Source organism: Fistularia commersonii, chromosome 1, assembly GCF_037954325.1.
Source record: "Fistularia commersonii isolate RoL2024-O1a breed Wild chromosome 1, RoL_Fcom_v1.0, whole genome shotgun sequence".
NCBI lineage: Eukaryota > Metazoa > Chordata > Actinopteri > Syngnathiformes > Fistulariidae > Fistularia > Fistularia commersonii.
Window position 1 is genome coordinate 2,685,016 of NC_141284.1, and position 15,979 is coordinate 2,700,994.

Genomic DNA, 15,979 nt, shown 5'->3' on the forward strand with positions numbered 1-15,979 from the left:
CTTCGGGGCGCGTAAAAAACCCGCTGCGGCGTCAAGGCCGGGTCACGGCGGCGGCTCCGGGGCCGAATAGGGAGGGGAACATTTTTTAACGTTGTTTCCAGCGTCGTGTCCTTAAAGCGCTCAGGCAAGAAGAACTACAAAGATGGACGCCCCGCGTCTGTAACCAGTCCTCTCACACACCCTCTGACACACGATCTGAAGGTGAAACCAGCCTGTCAGTCATTTTCACTTCTCCTTCTTGGCCGTCTTCTCCTTCTTCTCCTTCTTCTTCTTCTTCTTCTCCTTCTGAATAAGTGGGTCAGCTAATCAGTGGGCGAGGGGGGGGCAGGTGCCATGAGTTGTGATATTGCGGGAAGGTAAAGGTCAAGACCATGCGACAGCTGAGGTGTTGACACAAAGCTCTCTCACACACACACACACACTCACACAGCTTTGCCTGCAGGTCTCACAGCGATCATTGTGTTTTTTGGTGGCTGTGCTTAGGATCATACAACACTCCTGAATGTGTGTGTGCGTGTGTTTCAGTGGAGGATGCCATTCTTCTGATTGGTGGTGATTAACCTTTGAGTTGCAGCCAGCTCAAGGAACTTCCAACAAAACATCCTGCTTCCTCCCAGATCAGCAGCTAACTATAGGCACATTCACACACACACACACACACACACACACTCATACAGCAGCCTGAAACAATAATGCAATAATAAAGCTGCATGTCTACATGTGTGTGTTTATATTCCTATACTTAGCTGCTAATCTGGGTTGCTGTTATTGTTTCAGGCTTGTGTGTGTGTGTGTGTTGGTGTGTGTGTGATCCCTAGAGGACGTGTGACATGGTGACAGGCGGCTCCCGTTGCGGACAGGGTGTGTGTTTCAGACCGACGCCCTGTGTGAGGACAGATATGAACGGGCCTCCCAGCATCCGGATGGACGGGACCCGTCTATTTTCTGGCGCCAACCTGCCTCCGCTCGCATTTCAACCCAATCGATCGGAGATGATCAATGACGCCTCATCGTCGAATTGCACCTGTGCGCTCTTACGTCAAAGCCTTCCCGCTTCCCTCCTCTGTCCTGATTGGCTGCAGCCGGCCGGTCAGCCGCGTCTGGCCCTTTAAGAGAGGGGAGCCGCCATTTTTGTTTTTTATTTTTAATTTTAATTTTTTTTTTTATCTGTTGCAATCTGGCTCTGCAGATGTGTCCGAGTTAAGACGCGCTGACTAAGCCGGGTGCTGGGCGACGTGTGGCGGGATCAACCATCACACACACACACACACACACACACACACACACACACGGGATTAACGCAGCAAGCTCAGATACACCACTTCTAATCCCTGCAGGGGGATTAAAGAGGCGTCTAAACCTGGCCAGTTACAACACTACACAGAACACACACACACTGTGGGCCACTGCTGGATGGTGTGTGTTGTTATAAACACGCTATAAACATTTTGTCCTTCCAAAACACTAAATTACTTTATTGATTTACGGCGGCGTCAGGAGCTGTCGGTGGTGACATTGGCGCTGTCAGCGGGGGGAATCATTAACCGGCAGGAGGGAGTCTTTGGATGGCGTCGTCTCCTCGATGCCAGACGTTTGTTTCAAGACTCCGCTCAGATTTTAACAACGCTGTTTGTTATTACTTCTTTATCACCCTTGTTGGAAGGAGGGTGTGTTATAAATCTGGATTCATACGTGTGTCACAAACCCGCACCTGTCTATCCTGTTTAGTGGTTTCCTACTCAGATTAAAATCAATCATTGACAATGAGCTGGCAATTTCATTGATTTATCCTCACAGATTACTTCCTTGTTTTTCAACCAAGCTAATCCAAATTAAAGTCAATCTCTGATTTTGGCCTGAAGTTCAGATAGGGCTAAGCTAACTGTAGCTTCTGAACCTGACTGTTTTGGGAACCTCCAAACCAAGCAGGTCCTCGTAACGGAGAGGCTACAGGCTTGGTCCGCTTGGCGCTGTGTGTTTTCCCTTTCTGTCACAAACACATCCAAACAAAGGCGTCATATAGCGTACGGCGTCGGCGCCCGTCACTTAGCCTCAGCTCGTCTGGGCTTTGGCTGTCGGCGGTGAGGCGAAGCCGATGCACACGCCACAGTCGACGCGTCGGTGAAAGAAATGGAGTCTTGGGAATTTTTACGCCGTCCTGCTGAATCACGCCGACCTCTCACACCCTCAGGACCGCAGGGGAAGATCAGATCTGTCTTGGTTCGGGGGATCGGGACCCCATTCTTTGCATCTCCACCTCCACCCTGAACTGCAGGGTGGCTCCAGTCCCTGCAGGAAGTTGGATGATGTCGACTTCGGTTGTGTCGACACAGTGCACACAGTGTGTGTGTGTGTGTGCGCGTCTGTGCACGCGTGTAAGTGTGTGTGTGTGTGTGTGTGTGTGTGTGTGTGTGTGTTTGTGTGTGTGGGGGCTCAGTCTTTGCTGACACAGTCACAGTTTATGCTAATGACCTCTGTGATCGAGGTCTTGGCTCTCCTCCTCCTCCTCCCCCTCCTCCTCCTCCTCCTCTCTCCCTGCTTTCGTCTCCATCTGTTTCTATCTAGTCATCATGGTGGGGGGTTATTTTTTTGTTCTGCATCACCTGCAGCTGGATGGCGGCGCCGGGTTCTGTCGGGTTGCGGTTTGTCCCGGGGGAGGAGGAACATGGGTGACTCGTGGGTTCATTGTAAAACAGTGGCGAGGAAAAATGGAAAAATTTGCCTGAAAAGTCAGTGGTGGATGGCCTGAGGATGGACAGGAAGTCATGGAAGCGAAACAGGAAGTGACCCGCATAGGTTTAAGAAGTTTGATTTCACGGATGAGCTTCGGTTTTTCCTGAAATCAGAAGAAAGATTCAGTCTGAGGCCGTGACGTGTCCTCGATCCGCGGGGGAAAAAATGTGCGTGTGTGTTTGTTTTATGGGGGTGGCTTCGTTTTGTTCCTGTTTAGCGCTGATGTTGTCTATTGTGGTGAATTCTCCTGATTAATCACATACCAGTTCTTCTCCCGGTTCTGGATGTGTGTGTGTGTGTGTGTGTGTGTGTGTGTGTGTGTGTGTGTGTGTGTGTGTGTGTGTGTGTGTGCGTGCGCTTTGGAAGGCGGGGGTTCAATCACCCCCAGCCCACCACACACACACACTGCCACCACTACCAGCGGCATCATCCAACACAAAACAAGTCAATAATGCACTCCCTCTTTGTCCTGTGTTTGTTGTGAGAATGCAGTACCACACACACACACACACACACACATGCCTTGGTATGTCAAATAAAGAGCTGGACCTGAGGAGCCGCCTTTAACCCCCAGGGGAAAACAAAACACTGTTTTGTTCAGGGTATGTTTATTACGGGGTTGGAGGTCAAGACATTTTTCTAGCTTTGAATGCCTTCAGAGGGAAAAATCAGAATTCTGGACCGTCAGGAAGCATAAAATTGACATGATGTGACCTGATATCATCAGCCAACATTACGGCATGGTGGGATGGGACTGGGATGGTGGACGGGCACAACGCAGCTCCTGCGACCCGCCGATGGACAATATCCAACCTCTCCGGTTCCAGGTTGACAGAAATAGCACCCCTCAATCTTACAGCCGGGTCTCCTGATGAGTCACTGTGGTCCTCAGGAGACACCATCACACACACACACACACACACACACACACACACACACACACACACACACACACACACACACACACACAGACACACACACACACACTTTTTACCCCTCCTCCCCCCTTTGCTCTGCTGGGTCGAAGCCAGGCGTTTAATGAGCCTCATCAACATGAAAAAGCTATTTGACTCCTCGGCCCACATTATTCTTGCTGTCTAAATGCTAATGTGTGTGTGTGTGTGTGTGTGTGTGTATGTGTGTCTCATCATACATTTATGAGAGGTTCTTGGATTTTTACCCACTGGCGTAGCTAAAGCACAGATAGGACCAAAGCTAACCTAGCAGTGAGCCTCACATCTGGGCCTGTTTACCTGTTCATGTCCGCCTCACATTCGTTTATTTAAAATAACATTAAACCAACATCTTCAAGTGCTTTTTTATCTGGTAGCGTGTGTTAGTGCCATCGCGCTGTCCATGAGTAATGGTGGGACAGGCAGCAGAACGCTGCGCTAACGGGCATGGCTAGCTACGGCGGCCAAGGCTACAAAGTCAAGAAAAGGCAGAAAAGCTAGAACAAAAGAATGATAGCAGCCCAGACTGTGATTATAATCGCACTGGCTGAGCCCAGAGCTAGCCCCCCCTACTGGTTCTTCTCAGAAACCGCCTCAACCCTGTCGCCATGGTGACCCATCCATTCCCTCTGGTGGATCGAAGTGGTAAACGGAACAGCGTTGCGCAGTATGCTCGAGTACGACTAGCGAACAGAGAAGACGACAACATCAGAATTCTCAACCCGCGTACCGCCATGCATTTCCTCTTTTTGGAATTGACCTCATCATTGTTTTGCAACAGAAGGTGGAACTCGGAATTGAACTCTGCACTCTGCTTTGCCCTCGAGCGAATGTGTCGCTTGGCAACCATGACGATGCAAAGTGTTTATGGGAAGTATGCGGGAAGTAATGCATGATGACGTCTGAAACCTGTTCAGGTATGTAACCTGAGCTTGAAGGATCCCCCGACCCTCCCCTGAAGGTAGAGTTCCTGCCCGGCCTCTGGGTGTCTCAGACGAAGACATTTGGCACCATGACATTTTTCTGTTCACAGAAGAACCTCCTCCCTCTGGATCGTCCTGGCTCTCAGCTCCGGGCTAGAAAGAAAAAAAAAAACTGTCCGACTCAGAGAAACAGGGTTATTTACCCCCGGCCCCCTGACGGGAGCAAGTTGGTGGTTGAAGGTCACCTCCCCGGGGGGGGGACGACCCGCTGGGATTGACCTCATATTCATCCTTTGTTGTTGACGCCTGGACGGGAGCTTAACGGCGACCTTGGCATTTTTATTTCAAGCTGCCGCCGTGAAAGAAGCCGGTGAGAACGGCGGCGGCCTCGGGCTCACGTTGGGGGCGGGGCTTGTTTTGTATCACTTCATGTCCAAAGGCTTCAACATGGACCTCTTTGTTGAAGATACCGGTGGGTCTAGTTTTCAGGGTTGCCATGGGGACGGCGCCACATGCCCGATTTCTGTCCCGTTCATTTCATTTCTGCTGGTGACAAACGTCCCATGAGAACGTGGTTGACCAACATTTCATAGGTGAATTGAGAACAACCGTCTTCTTCTTCCTTGGGCTGCTTCCTCCAGGGGCCACCACAGCCAACCAGCTTCCTCCATCTAACCCTCACCTCTGCACCCTCTTCTTTCACACCAGCTAACTTCATCCATCCATCCATCCATCCATCTATCTTCCCGTTGACCTTCTGCTTGGAACTTCAACCTCACCATCCTTCTGCTCAGATCTTCACTGTCCTTCCTCTGTCCACGTCCAAACCATCTCCGTATTACTTTATCTCCAGAGCATCTAACAACAGCTGTCCTTACTACAAGAGAGAACATCACAGATCAATAATCTGTCAAAGTCACGATCGATTTGTTCAAACATCACCCAGACGACCGGCAGGGTCGTTGGCGCATTGACGTTTGTTGTTTGTTGTTTGTTGTGTCGAAGATGTGGATCTACCAAAATACGACTTCCCGTGTTTGAGGGTCTTCACTCGGAGCTTCACGTCTGCTTGGTGGTCGACCTGCAGCTCAAGCGGTGTTGAACCGGACAAAATAATAATCTGTATCTCGATTCGTGAGGACATCTACTGGGGGTCAGATCCAGGCCGTCAAGCGTGGGCTCCTCGGCTCTGCAGCAGCTGGCTGCGACGTAGCCCCGTGTGTTTATAGAAACCTAAAGGAATCCCAGGGAACACTTAAAACCTCTTCCAGGGGAAAAGCGGCCGCTTGTCCGCCGTGATTAATTCCGAACGTCGGGGGAAAGGGGGCGAAGCCTGGAACCTCTCAGGCCTGTTTTCTCCAAGCGATCTCTGCACGGCATGCTCGGGCGTGGGTTCTCCGGGCCCGTGTTCCCCCCCGACAGTTTTGGACAAACCTCCTCGCCTCCTTCTAGGGGACTCGGCTCCCAGGCTCTGCCTCCCCCTTTCCATCTTGTTTTTTTTTTTTCTTCTCCCTTCTAAAGCACCTTGTTCCAACTGGAGCACAGCTGGAACCCATCAGCACTCGTATTAACTCCGATTAACACACACACACACACACACACACACTGAGCTCTGACATGCTGCTCTGGCCCTGACAGGCAGGAAGCAGGTATGATGCAACGTAATCCAGCTTAGACACACATGTGATTAATCTGGTGATGTAACAGGCTGAACTTCCCCGGGGGTTCGTAGGAATCACCGAGGTCGTTAACCCGCTTGGAGCTGACGCCGCTCCTTTCAACGCCACCGACGATCAATAACAACACATGAATCAATATAGAACACTAATCCCATGTTTGCTCCTCTAACAGTGAGGATAAGTGACATAAAGGCCAAACAGGAAGTGGAATTTACACAGTAGCTGTGTCACTTCCTGGTTGCACCTGATTGGATGGTCTGCTTGCAGGTGTCAAACCAGAGCCAGGGTGGCGATTGGGTCGCCTGACAACCTCACAGTGAATTGTGAAGTCTTACGGGTCACACGAGTTTATCATGTGACCTGCAGACGACCAATGAGATGCTCCTCTGCTTCTTTTTTGTTCGATCTGACTGCATGTTCGCTTTTGTAGCATCTGCCTTTTTTATTTTTTTATTTTTAAGACTCAAAGTACCAGTGCTTTTAACAGCCTGGTCACCTGAACTAACACACACACACACACACACACACACACACACACACACACACACGTGCATTCCCATTAAAAAGTATATAGGCATTACCTATTCTAGGTTCCAACATCACAGATTTATACTTTGGTAAACAAATTCTTAAGGGGACTTCGGGGTCATTTCAGACTCCGGCCCTCTGAAAGGCTGGGTTGCTGGTTGCCTTGGCGACCCTGGCAAGATTCAAACCCGCCGCTGGCGTCACGGCCTACGGTCACCTCGCTGGAATTTCTGACCAGGGCGAGAAAGTTGGGAGGTTACGTAACGAGGGGGTTCACGTCTGCCGCGGAGCAACGGGTGCCTGCAATTTCAGAGGAGGGGCCGTCGCCACAGTGAAAAATCACACCTGACGCCATCGCTCACATGAGCGGGTGAACACCTCGCCGTCCGGCCTTAGAAGGTCTGAGCGAGGAGGTGTCGACAGGGAAGGAGCGGCGAGGATTACCCCGCGGCGACGCCAGAAGTTCGTGATTCCTGATTCCGTAGCCATGGCTGCCCCTCCATTTATGAGGACTGTAAATAGGAAAAGTTGAATCGGCTAACGTGGATAATCCGTGGCTTCAAGGTGAGAAACTTGGAGTCGAAACCATCGGCCTCATGGTGACCCGGGAAGCGAAAAGGCGATCTGTAAGGAATCATGGCCATCTGTTGTTGACGTCGCGTGGAACGATTAGCTACCTGATTTACAAGATGGCTAATGTCGTTAGCAAATGAGCTACCGGCAGAAGAAGTCTTCTGATAGTGTGAAAGATGACGCTGAATTAGGGGCGTCATGGTGGCGCAGTGGTGAACACCTCCGCCTCACTGTGAGGAGATCCAAGGTTGGATTGGGCTTTTGGTGTGGAGTCTCTACGTTGGGTTCCTCCGGGTTCCGCCATCAGTTCGATAACATGCAGGAGGTCCATACGAGACCCTAAAATTGCCGAGATGTGTGAATGAGAGAGTGAATGGTTGTTTGTCAAATTTCACCTTGGACTTTCCCTGGATCTTCTGAGTCAGACCGTTCCTCACATTTCCCCCAGAGCTTTGGCTTCCGTGTCATTACGATTTGCTGTCCAACACCGATCTGGCTGTAGTTTTCAAACATGGACCTCTGCGTCCCTCTCCTCCTGCTCAGCCGGACCAAACTATTCCAAAAATCTTCTCGGTCACTTCCTCCCCCCATATCCAAGGGTGTGGAACAGCACAGCCTGTCCAGGCCTGGAGCCCAGACCCTCTCTGGACGGGGAACCCTTCACAAGATCGATGGAGGTTCTTCGTGTCACGGCGCCTTATTTATTTGCTGTGTGCGAGCACTCGTGCGTGTGTGTGTGTGAGTGTGTCCGTTGTTGTGGTAACCAAGACAAAATGGCCACATTCCTTTCTTGAATTCACAACAGTTGTAATAATGCATCCAATATCGGGATATTAGCGGAGCTAAACGGTTAGCAGGTTAGCACAGCGCGTCTGTCAGACTCCCTCCGGTTAGTGTCTTGAAGCGTCGTACTTTTTAGTTGGATTGGGCGAGCAGAGGTGATGTCAGAGTCAGGGGGCGGAGCTAAACTGTGCAAACTGGGGCTTTAGATTCAGACGCGGTGAAGTATAAACATCATGTAAGTGAACCAGAGGAGATTGGAGAGGGAACGTCAGGTGGCTGACTGCCATGTTCTCCCATGGTTCCTCAGGTTCCCCAGGCTCCTTAGGCTCTGAGACTCGGTTCCTCAGGTTCCTCAGGCTCTTCAGGCTCTTCAGGCTGGGTTCCTCGGGCTTAGAGGCTCTGGAGGGTGGAAGCTCTTGGCTGCAGCTCCTTCCAGCCGTTAGATGTCAATGTTTTCATCCCCTCGACCTTCAACCTTCAGGGATTTGTTTCACAACCAAGTGTTTGTCTGCCGAACAAAGGCCACATGTAGCTGGATCCGTCATCCAAGCTGCACGCACGCACACACACACACACACACACACACACACACTCGTGCACTCCTGCTTTTCCAATATGTGTTTTTTTTTTTTTTTTTTTCCACCCCATATGTGTCTCGGCTCCTGGAGACTCCTCGCATGTCAGCCTCTGTAGACATCTGTCAGACAGAGTGTGTGTGTTTGCTCTTCTCTCTGGGGCGGGTGCAAACACATACATACACACACGCGTTCACACGCGCACTGCTGCCAGGTGTAACTACTCGACACACACATCAAAGATACCCAGCTGACAACAAATGTGTCTGCTAAAAAGAGTTAAAAGGAGTGTGTGTGTGTGTGTGTGTGTGTGTGTGTGTGTGTGTGTGTGTGTGTGTGTGTGTGTGTGTGTGTGTGTGTGTGTGTGTGTCGTCTGAGGGACTGTTTACTTCACTGCCACATCTCTGCTGAGCTATAAATACTCCTCAGGTGTGTGTTTAGTGAGCAACCACCTTGTAATGGTGACTGCTTGATGCATTTGTCTGTTTGCTGACAGCAGTGATGGATTTGCCCTACACATGCACGCGCACACACACACACACACACACACACACACACACAGACATTTCCTCCATGTTTGTTCACTTGACTTCAATCTGCAGGAGAAGCTCAGCTAATCTGCTTGTTTGTGAACTGACGTGTGTGTGTGTGTGTGTGTGTGTGTGTGTGTGTGTGTGTGTGTGTGTGTGTGTGTGTGTGTGTGTGTGTGTGTCTCACAGTCATTTTACCACCCTGTCGGTGAGGACAACGGTGACAGGCACGATGCATTCCAATGCCCTCCATGACCGTGGGGGAAAACAACACGTTCCTCTGAACAGAAAACAATATTTTTTTTTGTTTGTTTGTTTTTTTTAGATATTTGGTAGCAGGACGTGAGAAAAGTTATCAAAATAAAAGCAGAGCAATGAACAAGCAATTTTCACGTACTTAACTGCTATAGAACTTAAAAAATGTGTTTATTTTTAATCCGATTATCTTGAAAACATCCCCGCACTGATTGCTTCGTTGCCATTTGACTGATCCCGTGATGTCATTAATTATTGATCACTCATTGATCACTAATCACTATGTCAAAGGCAAGACTCTTTCAGTTCGAGCCAAACACATACACACACACACGCACACACACACACACACACACACACTCACTCACTCCCTCACTCACCCGCGGCAGTTCCGATGAGAACATGGGAACGTCCCCGTTAACCTCCGCCACCACCGCTCCTGCCGCCGCAGAGGCTCCGTCTGGCTCTGCTTTTACAGGCGGAAGCCAAGGTGTGTGTGTGTATGTGTGTGTGTGTGTGTGTGTGTGTGTGTGTGTGTCTCCTCACACTAAATGTCCAGATGTGTTGGGAGTGGGGGCTGCTCCACAGGGAGGACTAGCGAATATTACACCCATTTCTATGGCAACAGCAGATGTTTCTGAAATGATGGAGAAGCACAGTGTTCTGTGTGTGTGTGTGTTTCTCTTTCAAAATGGGGTGTGTGTGTGTAGATGATGACTTAAGATCACACCAGTGGGACCAGGTTGTGGTCAGAGGTCTTCTCATACCCATGATGTTGATTGTGATGGTGATGATGGTTTGGATGTCCTCTGAGATGAAGGTGCTGCCCCCTGCTGAGCAGAACTTGAAGCCGCCTGGACAGCAGGGCGAAACGGTGCTCAGGCAGTTATCGATCAGATACGGCATCGGTATCACGCCGCCGTCTTTGGCGCCTGATTGGCTGACGGCGACGCCGCTCTCCCTCTTTGTCTCTCCAGAGGGAGTTCGCCGCTCCTCCTCCCCTCCTCTTCCGGAAGCTGAGCAACCCCGACCTGTCGCCCGCGGCGACGGCCGCCACCAAGGCCAAACTGCACCGGCAGCTGAGCCAGGACGAGAGCCGCGCCCGCCGCAGCAGCCTGGCCATGACCGGTAAAACACACACACACACACACACACACACACACACACATCGGCCATTTGAATCCCTTGCTATGTTCTGATTGGCCCGTCTCTCCTGCAGGTAAACAGCTGCTTCCCCTGTCCAGCAGCCTCCACGCCGGGGTCAGCCAGCTGACCTGGCAGGGGCCCTCAGCAGGGCCGGGGCCGGGACCGGGACCGGGACCGGGACCGGGACCGGGACCGGGGCCCGCCGGAGGCCCAGAGGCCAACAACCTGGTCCGGATGAGGAGCCAGACCCTGGGCCAGTCAGCCCCCTCCCTCACCGGACTGGTCAGTACTCCCATTACTCTTTTACTGCTCCCAAAACCTGCAGTAGAACACACACACACACACACACACACACACACTGCACCCTGGCTTAGCTGACTGCAGTCCAGTTATGACTCAGGCTTTCAGAGCTCTCTCACACACACATAGAAAGACAAGCAGGAACACACACGCACACACACACACATGCGCAAAGAAATAAACACACAGACTGAAGCACAAACACACACACAAAAACAGACATACTAATGGAAACATGGGTAGAATCACTCTGACAGACACGAACACACACATATAGAGAAATAAAGATATAAACATGCTCTGAAGCACACACACACACACACACACACAAAGAGGAGTAAAGAAACACACACACACACTTGCTGCAGTAAGGAAGAATTGGAGCAGAAATCCCAGTTTGTGTCGTTGAGTTGTGCGTGTGCGCGGTGCTGCGGTGCGTTCAAGGTGGCGCCGACCTCGCTGACGGCCTCTCACGGCGAGCCTGCGCCGCCCCCTGCTGGCCGCGGAGGGAACCTCCAGGCTGGTTGTTTTCGCTCTTCGTCTCCATGGCAACATCGAAACGGCCGCGTGAGACTTGGATAAAAACATGTCTGCTCATCCAGCCATCCATCCATCCATCCATCCATTCTCTTGTTGAGCTCTCGTATTAATAGTTGATTTGAAACCCAGAACCTTCTGGATCCTCACGATGCGTCTCACAGATGTTCTAGCTGGGTTCTCCAGGTTCTCCATCGTCCACCAGAAGGTCCAAAAACGACCAGCAGGTTCATTGAAGAGAGTGTGTGAGATGATGAATGCTCAGATGTGGGACCTTGTGATTGACAGCTGAGCAGTGGGGGCCAAACCCCGCCCCCTCACCATGATTGACAGGTGGCCCTCATGTTGATATTTCAATTTCAGATGCTTCTCATTAATTTCAAGGCCAATAAGTCGGATTTGTTTGTTTGTTTGTTTGTTTAGAAGTTTATTCGGACAGTGTACAAGTACATTAAGCACAGAGGGAGAGATGTTTGTACCAGATTGTAGCTCGTAGCTAATTTCCATCTGTAGTCCTGGACAATACAAATATAGTATAGTGTGCACAAAATGGACTATATATATATAAAATTTACAGATAGGCAATAAAATAACTATACAATATATAAACAGGCATTAAAATATTTATTTTGCAAGTTGAAAGTGCTATTGTTGTGATATTGTTGCTTTATAAAATATATATAATAAATACGTATCATATGTATATATGTAGGATTTTTTGGGGGGTAAGAAAATAATCACTTATCTTATAGTTTCTACTAATTATATCTTATAAAACGGGTCGTGTCCCGTGTTGACTGACGTTCCTCGTCCAGGCCTGCTGAGGGTGCTGTGGGTCTGTAGGGCGCATCAGAGGAACGCTGCACTTATAGGAGAGAATCACACGTGAGACGGTACAAACTCTCTGACCCCTGCGCCAAGACACCTGAAAGCATCCACCAGCAGAGGGCGGCATCCCTCTGCTTAGTGTGTGTGTGTGTGTGTGTGTGTGTGTGTGTGTGTGTGTCTTGTATTTAGAGAGAGCATAAAAACACTGACGTGGAATCGTGGTCGTAGTGGGTCATGTTCTTCATTTTCTCTGCAATAACATGGTTGTAAATCGATTGACCAGAGCGGGATAGATGAAAACACTCCCCGTTGGCGAGGTGAGCTCACCTGCAGGGTTGCGGGACTCCCGTCCGCTGCCTTTTTCAGAAAAAGCCAAGACAGGTTTGGACCTGCGCCTTAATCCCGTCCTCCGCATGTGACCGAAGCCTTTGTTTGACAAGGCCTTCATTAATCTCCTTAATTCCTCACAAAGACGCTCTGGGTTCAGGTGCACACCCGGGACCTTAATGGACTCCCCCTCGCCCACACACACACACACACACACACACACACACCCCAGACCTGTGTGTGTGTCGTTAACACGCCCATGTGTGTATTTATTGAGTGAACTGAATCGGAGCTCGTCGAGGGGAAACATTAGCCCGCCGTCCAGATGGTGCTAATCTTGGGACTAATGGACGAGGGCTACTTCCTGTCTTTTCGATGCACGTGTGTGTGTGTGTGTGTGTGTGTGTGTATGTGTTTGTTGCCGAGCATGGCCCATTAACCTCCTGGTGGCACAGGTGTGTGTGTGTGTGTGTATGTGTGACCCTCTGGAATGGAAAGATTGCAGAGACAATCAGATTAGCATGTACTTAGCGTGCGGTCTGGTTGGGACCCAGAGGGTCGTCCACACGGAGGTCCGAGTCCAGACGTCGAGCCCTGGTCTCATCTCCAGGACAAACATCTGGCCCCGGCAACCCAGGCTGAAGTACCTGTGCTTTTTTGCTTGGTCTTTCATAGCTGGCTATAGGGGAAAACATTATGTTCATTCTGTTTTATTTCCAACAACATTGCAATGATTATTTGTTGGCAAGTAGCTGCTCAGTTTTGGGGGCTTTCCAAGTGGAGTCTCCGTGTTCTCCCAGTGTCTGCATGGGGTTCCTCTTGGTTCTCCGGGTTCCTCCCAGAGCCTGAGAACATGCAGGAGGTCTATTGGGGACCCTGAATTGCTCAAACTTGTGAATGGTTGCATGTCTCTCTACCTCACCCTCTACTGTCGCCATTTTTTTTTTTTTATTATTTGCAAAGTGAACGGAAGTGAGCTCAGAACTCTGTGTTGCCCTCGAGTGAATGCGTTGCTCAGCAACCATGGAGATGTAAGGCATTTATGGGATGTATTCGGGCGGTAATGCTTGACGACGTCTGGAAATTTACGCATCTGTTTACGTACGAAACCATAGCGGGAGGAAGCAGTCACAGGAAGAGGAGAGGCTAAGACTCTGTGTGTATATATGTGTGTGTGTGTGTGTGTGTGTGTGTGTGTGTGTGTGTGTGTGTGTGTGTGTGTGTTGCAAAAAAAAAGTCACATCTGGAACTAATCTGAGCTTCACTTCTTTGTAACAGGATTAAAAAGCAGTTGATGCTAAGCTAATGAGCTAATCGAATTTAGCTAAACTGTATTTATGTTGCCATTTTACCGTCATTGGACTTTCTTTTTTTTTTCCCCCCAAGCAAGATGAAAACCAGGCGACACAGATAAAACAGAAAGCAGCGTAGAAGCAGCCGGATGATTCCATTATTGAGGCGTAAAAAGCGCTTGCCTGCTTTTTTCTCGGTAGTTACAGGAATCTGGGTTCTAATGGTCCGCCGTTATCCGCCGCTGACGGATTGACTCCAATCACGCCGGATTGATTTTTTTTCCCTGGCACTCCGATCGCTCAGATCCTCACAAGTGTCTCCATCAGTGGCGTCAAGCTACAAGAGAGAGTTAAGCCTCCACCTGCTTTGTTTTTGTGTGGAAACCATTAAATTCATCCCTTTACGGATCCTAAAAACACCGCCGCTGTCATTAAATCAGGATTTGTGTGTCTGTGTGTGTGTGTTGTAAACACACTGTCACTTTATAGTTCAGGCCTCGTGAATCATCTGATCTAAAAGGCGGGCCGGCGTGGGTGTAATTTAAAGACTAATCTCCGTAAGTGCGGCGGGAGGCAGATGAGCATCTTCTTCCTCATCCTCTTCCTCCCCGATTATCCAGAATCGTGTTTCCAGCGTCTCACTTCCGTCTTCAACACTTTGCTCTGTCATGATGGTTTTCTGTCAGAGCTGCCGGGCTCACCTGTCAATCATCGAGCCTCTCACGCTAAGTGACCGCGGACGGTCTCTCCTGATTGGCCGAGTCAACGTTGCGTTCAGTAGCCGACGATCGAAACGGCGAGCGGTTAATCGCTGCCGTTGGACGTCTTAGAAACAAAATTAATGGATCCGGACAGCTGCTGAGTGTTACAGGCTGGAGACAAATTAGCAATGCTAATAATGTTAATTTGTAGCGGCTGGTTAGCATTCTGACGCCTGTTGCTAGGGGTATCCAAGGAGAGTTAGTTGGGTCATATTGGTGTCATTATCATGCTCGCGTTTGGCTCTTAGCCTATTGCTAACCTTTCTGGACATTGATCCTCGGCACGTGATTGGCTGTTTCGTAGGGAATCACCTACTTCAATTAGCGTAGGGAATCACCTACTTCAATTAGCATCTTGCTAACGGCTCTGAAGTGATGACATAATTGACATCCAGGCAACAAAACACATCTGCAACATTCATGACTGTCTATTTTCATGAAATCAGTTTGTTGGGGAACGGCGTTATGGGTACAGCTAGGTAGCTAGCCGTATCAGCGGCGGCCGCAGCCTCGTCATGACATCACAACGGCCACGACTATCAAGACTCGGGTGATGGACCGCCATCCTCCTGAAGTCAAACGTCAGCAGCAGGGTTGTGTTTTATTTGTTTCCCTTGTCACGCGTGAGGGAGTGGAGGCGGAGGCGGAGGCGGAGGCGGGGGTCTGACATGCCGTACCCCCTTCCTCGCGATGAGATGGAAAATATGCAGGAGGCCAGGCGGAGGGCAAGGAGCGGCGGTGTGATGGACAGAATAAATAAATGGAGGTCTGGAGCAATAACAAAACTCAGCCTGGGAGGAGAAGGGGGGGGTGAATTACATGTCTGGCCCGATGTACCTGCTGTTTGCTCCGCCATACGAGACGGGATGGGTGGAGGTGTATGTGTGTGTGTGTGTGTGTGCGTGTGTGGGGTCAACAGACCGACACCAACAAGAGTCATGAAATGTTTTAGTTTTTTTTGTTTTTTTTTGTTTGTTTTTTCCACACTTATATTTTCGTTTTCCTCCCAGGCAAGTGTTTCCCTCAGCGCCTCCACAGGGGGGTTCCCTCTGGTGTCGTCGAAGATGAAAACAGCAAAGTCGATCGTGGCATGTGTGTGTTTTTGGGGTCAGAATTTTTGCTAAAATGACCATCTGAGGAACATTCAGGCGCCAGATGTGATCAAATATCTTCTGTCCTTGGAAGCTAGCAGGCTGGTGTGTGACCGGGTTAGCATTGGCGTTTATTACTGCACACACGGCTTTATTACTAAGGAA

At 49.9% G+C, this 15,979-nt stretch overlaps 1 protein-coding gene across 6 annotated transcripts in view; it reads left to right on the forward strand.

Annotated features, from left to right (window-relative positions):
- mast2 (microtubule associated serine/threonine kinase 2) overlaps positions 1-15,979 on the forward strand; it is an 84,358-nt gene that overhangs the window by 4,679 nt on the left and 63,700 nt on the right. For all 6 annotated transcript variants that reach the window (XM_086144078.1, XM_086144087.1, XM_086144097.1 and 3 more), the window contains exons 2-3: positions 10,510-10,660; positions 10,752-10,960. In XM_086144078.1, coding sequence (XP_086000204.1) covers positions 10,510-10,660; positions 10,752-10,960 — 360 coding nt within the window. The remainder of the gene's footprint in view (positions 1-10,509; positions 10,661-10,751; positions 10,961-15,979) is intronic.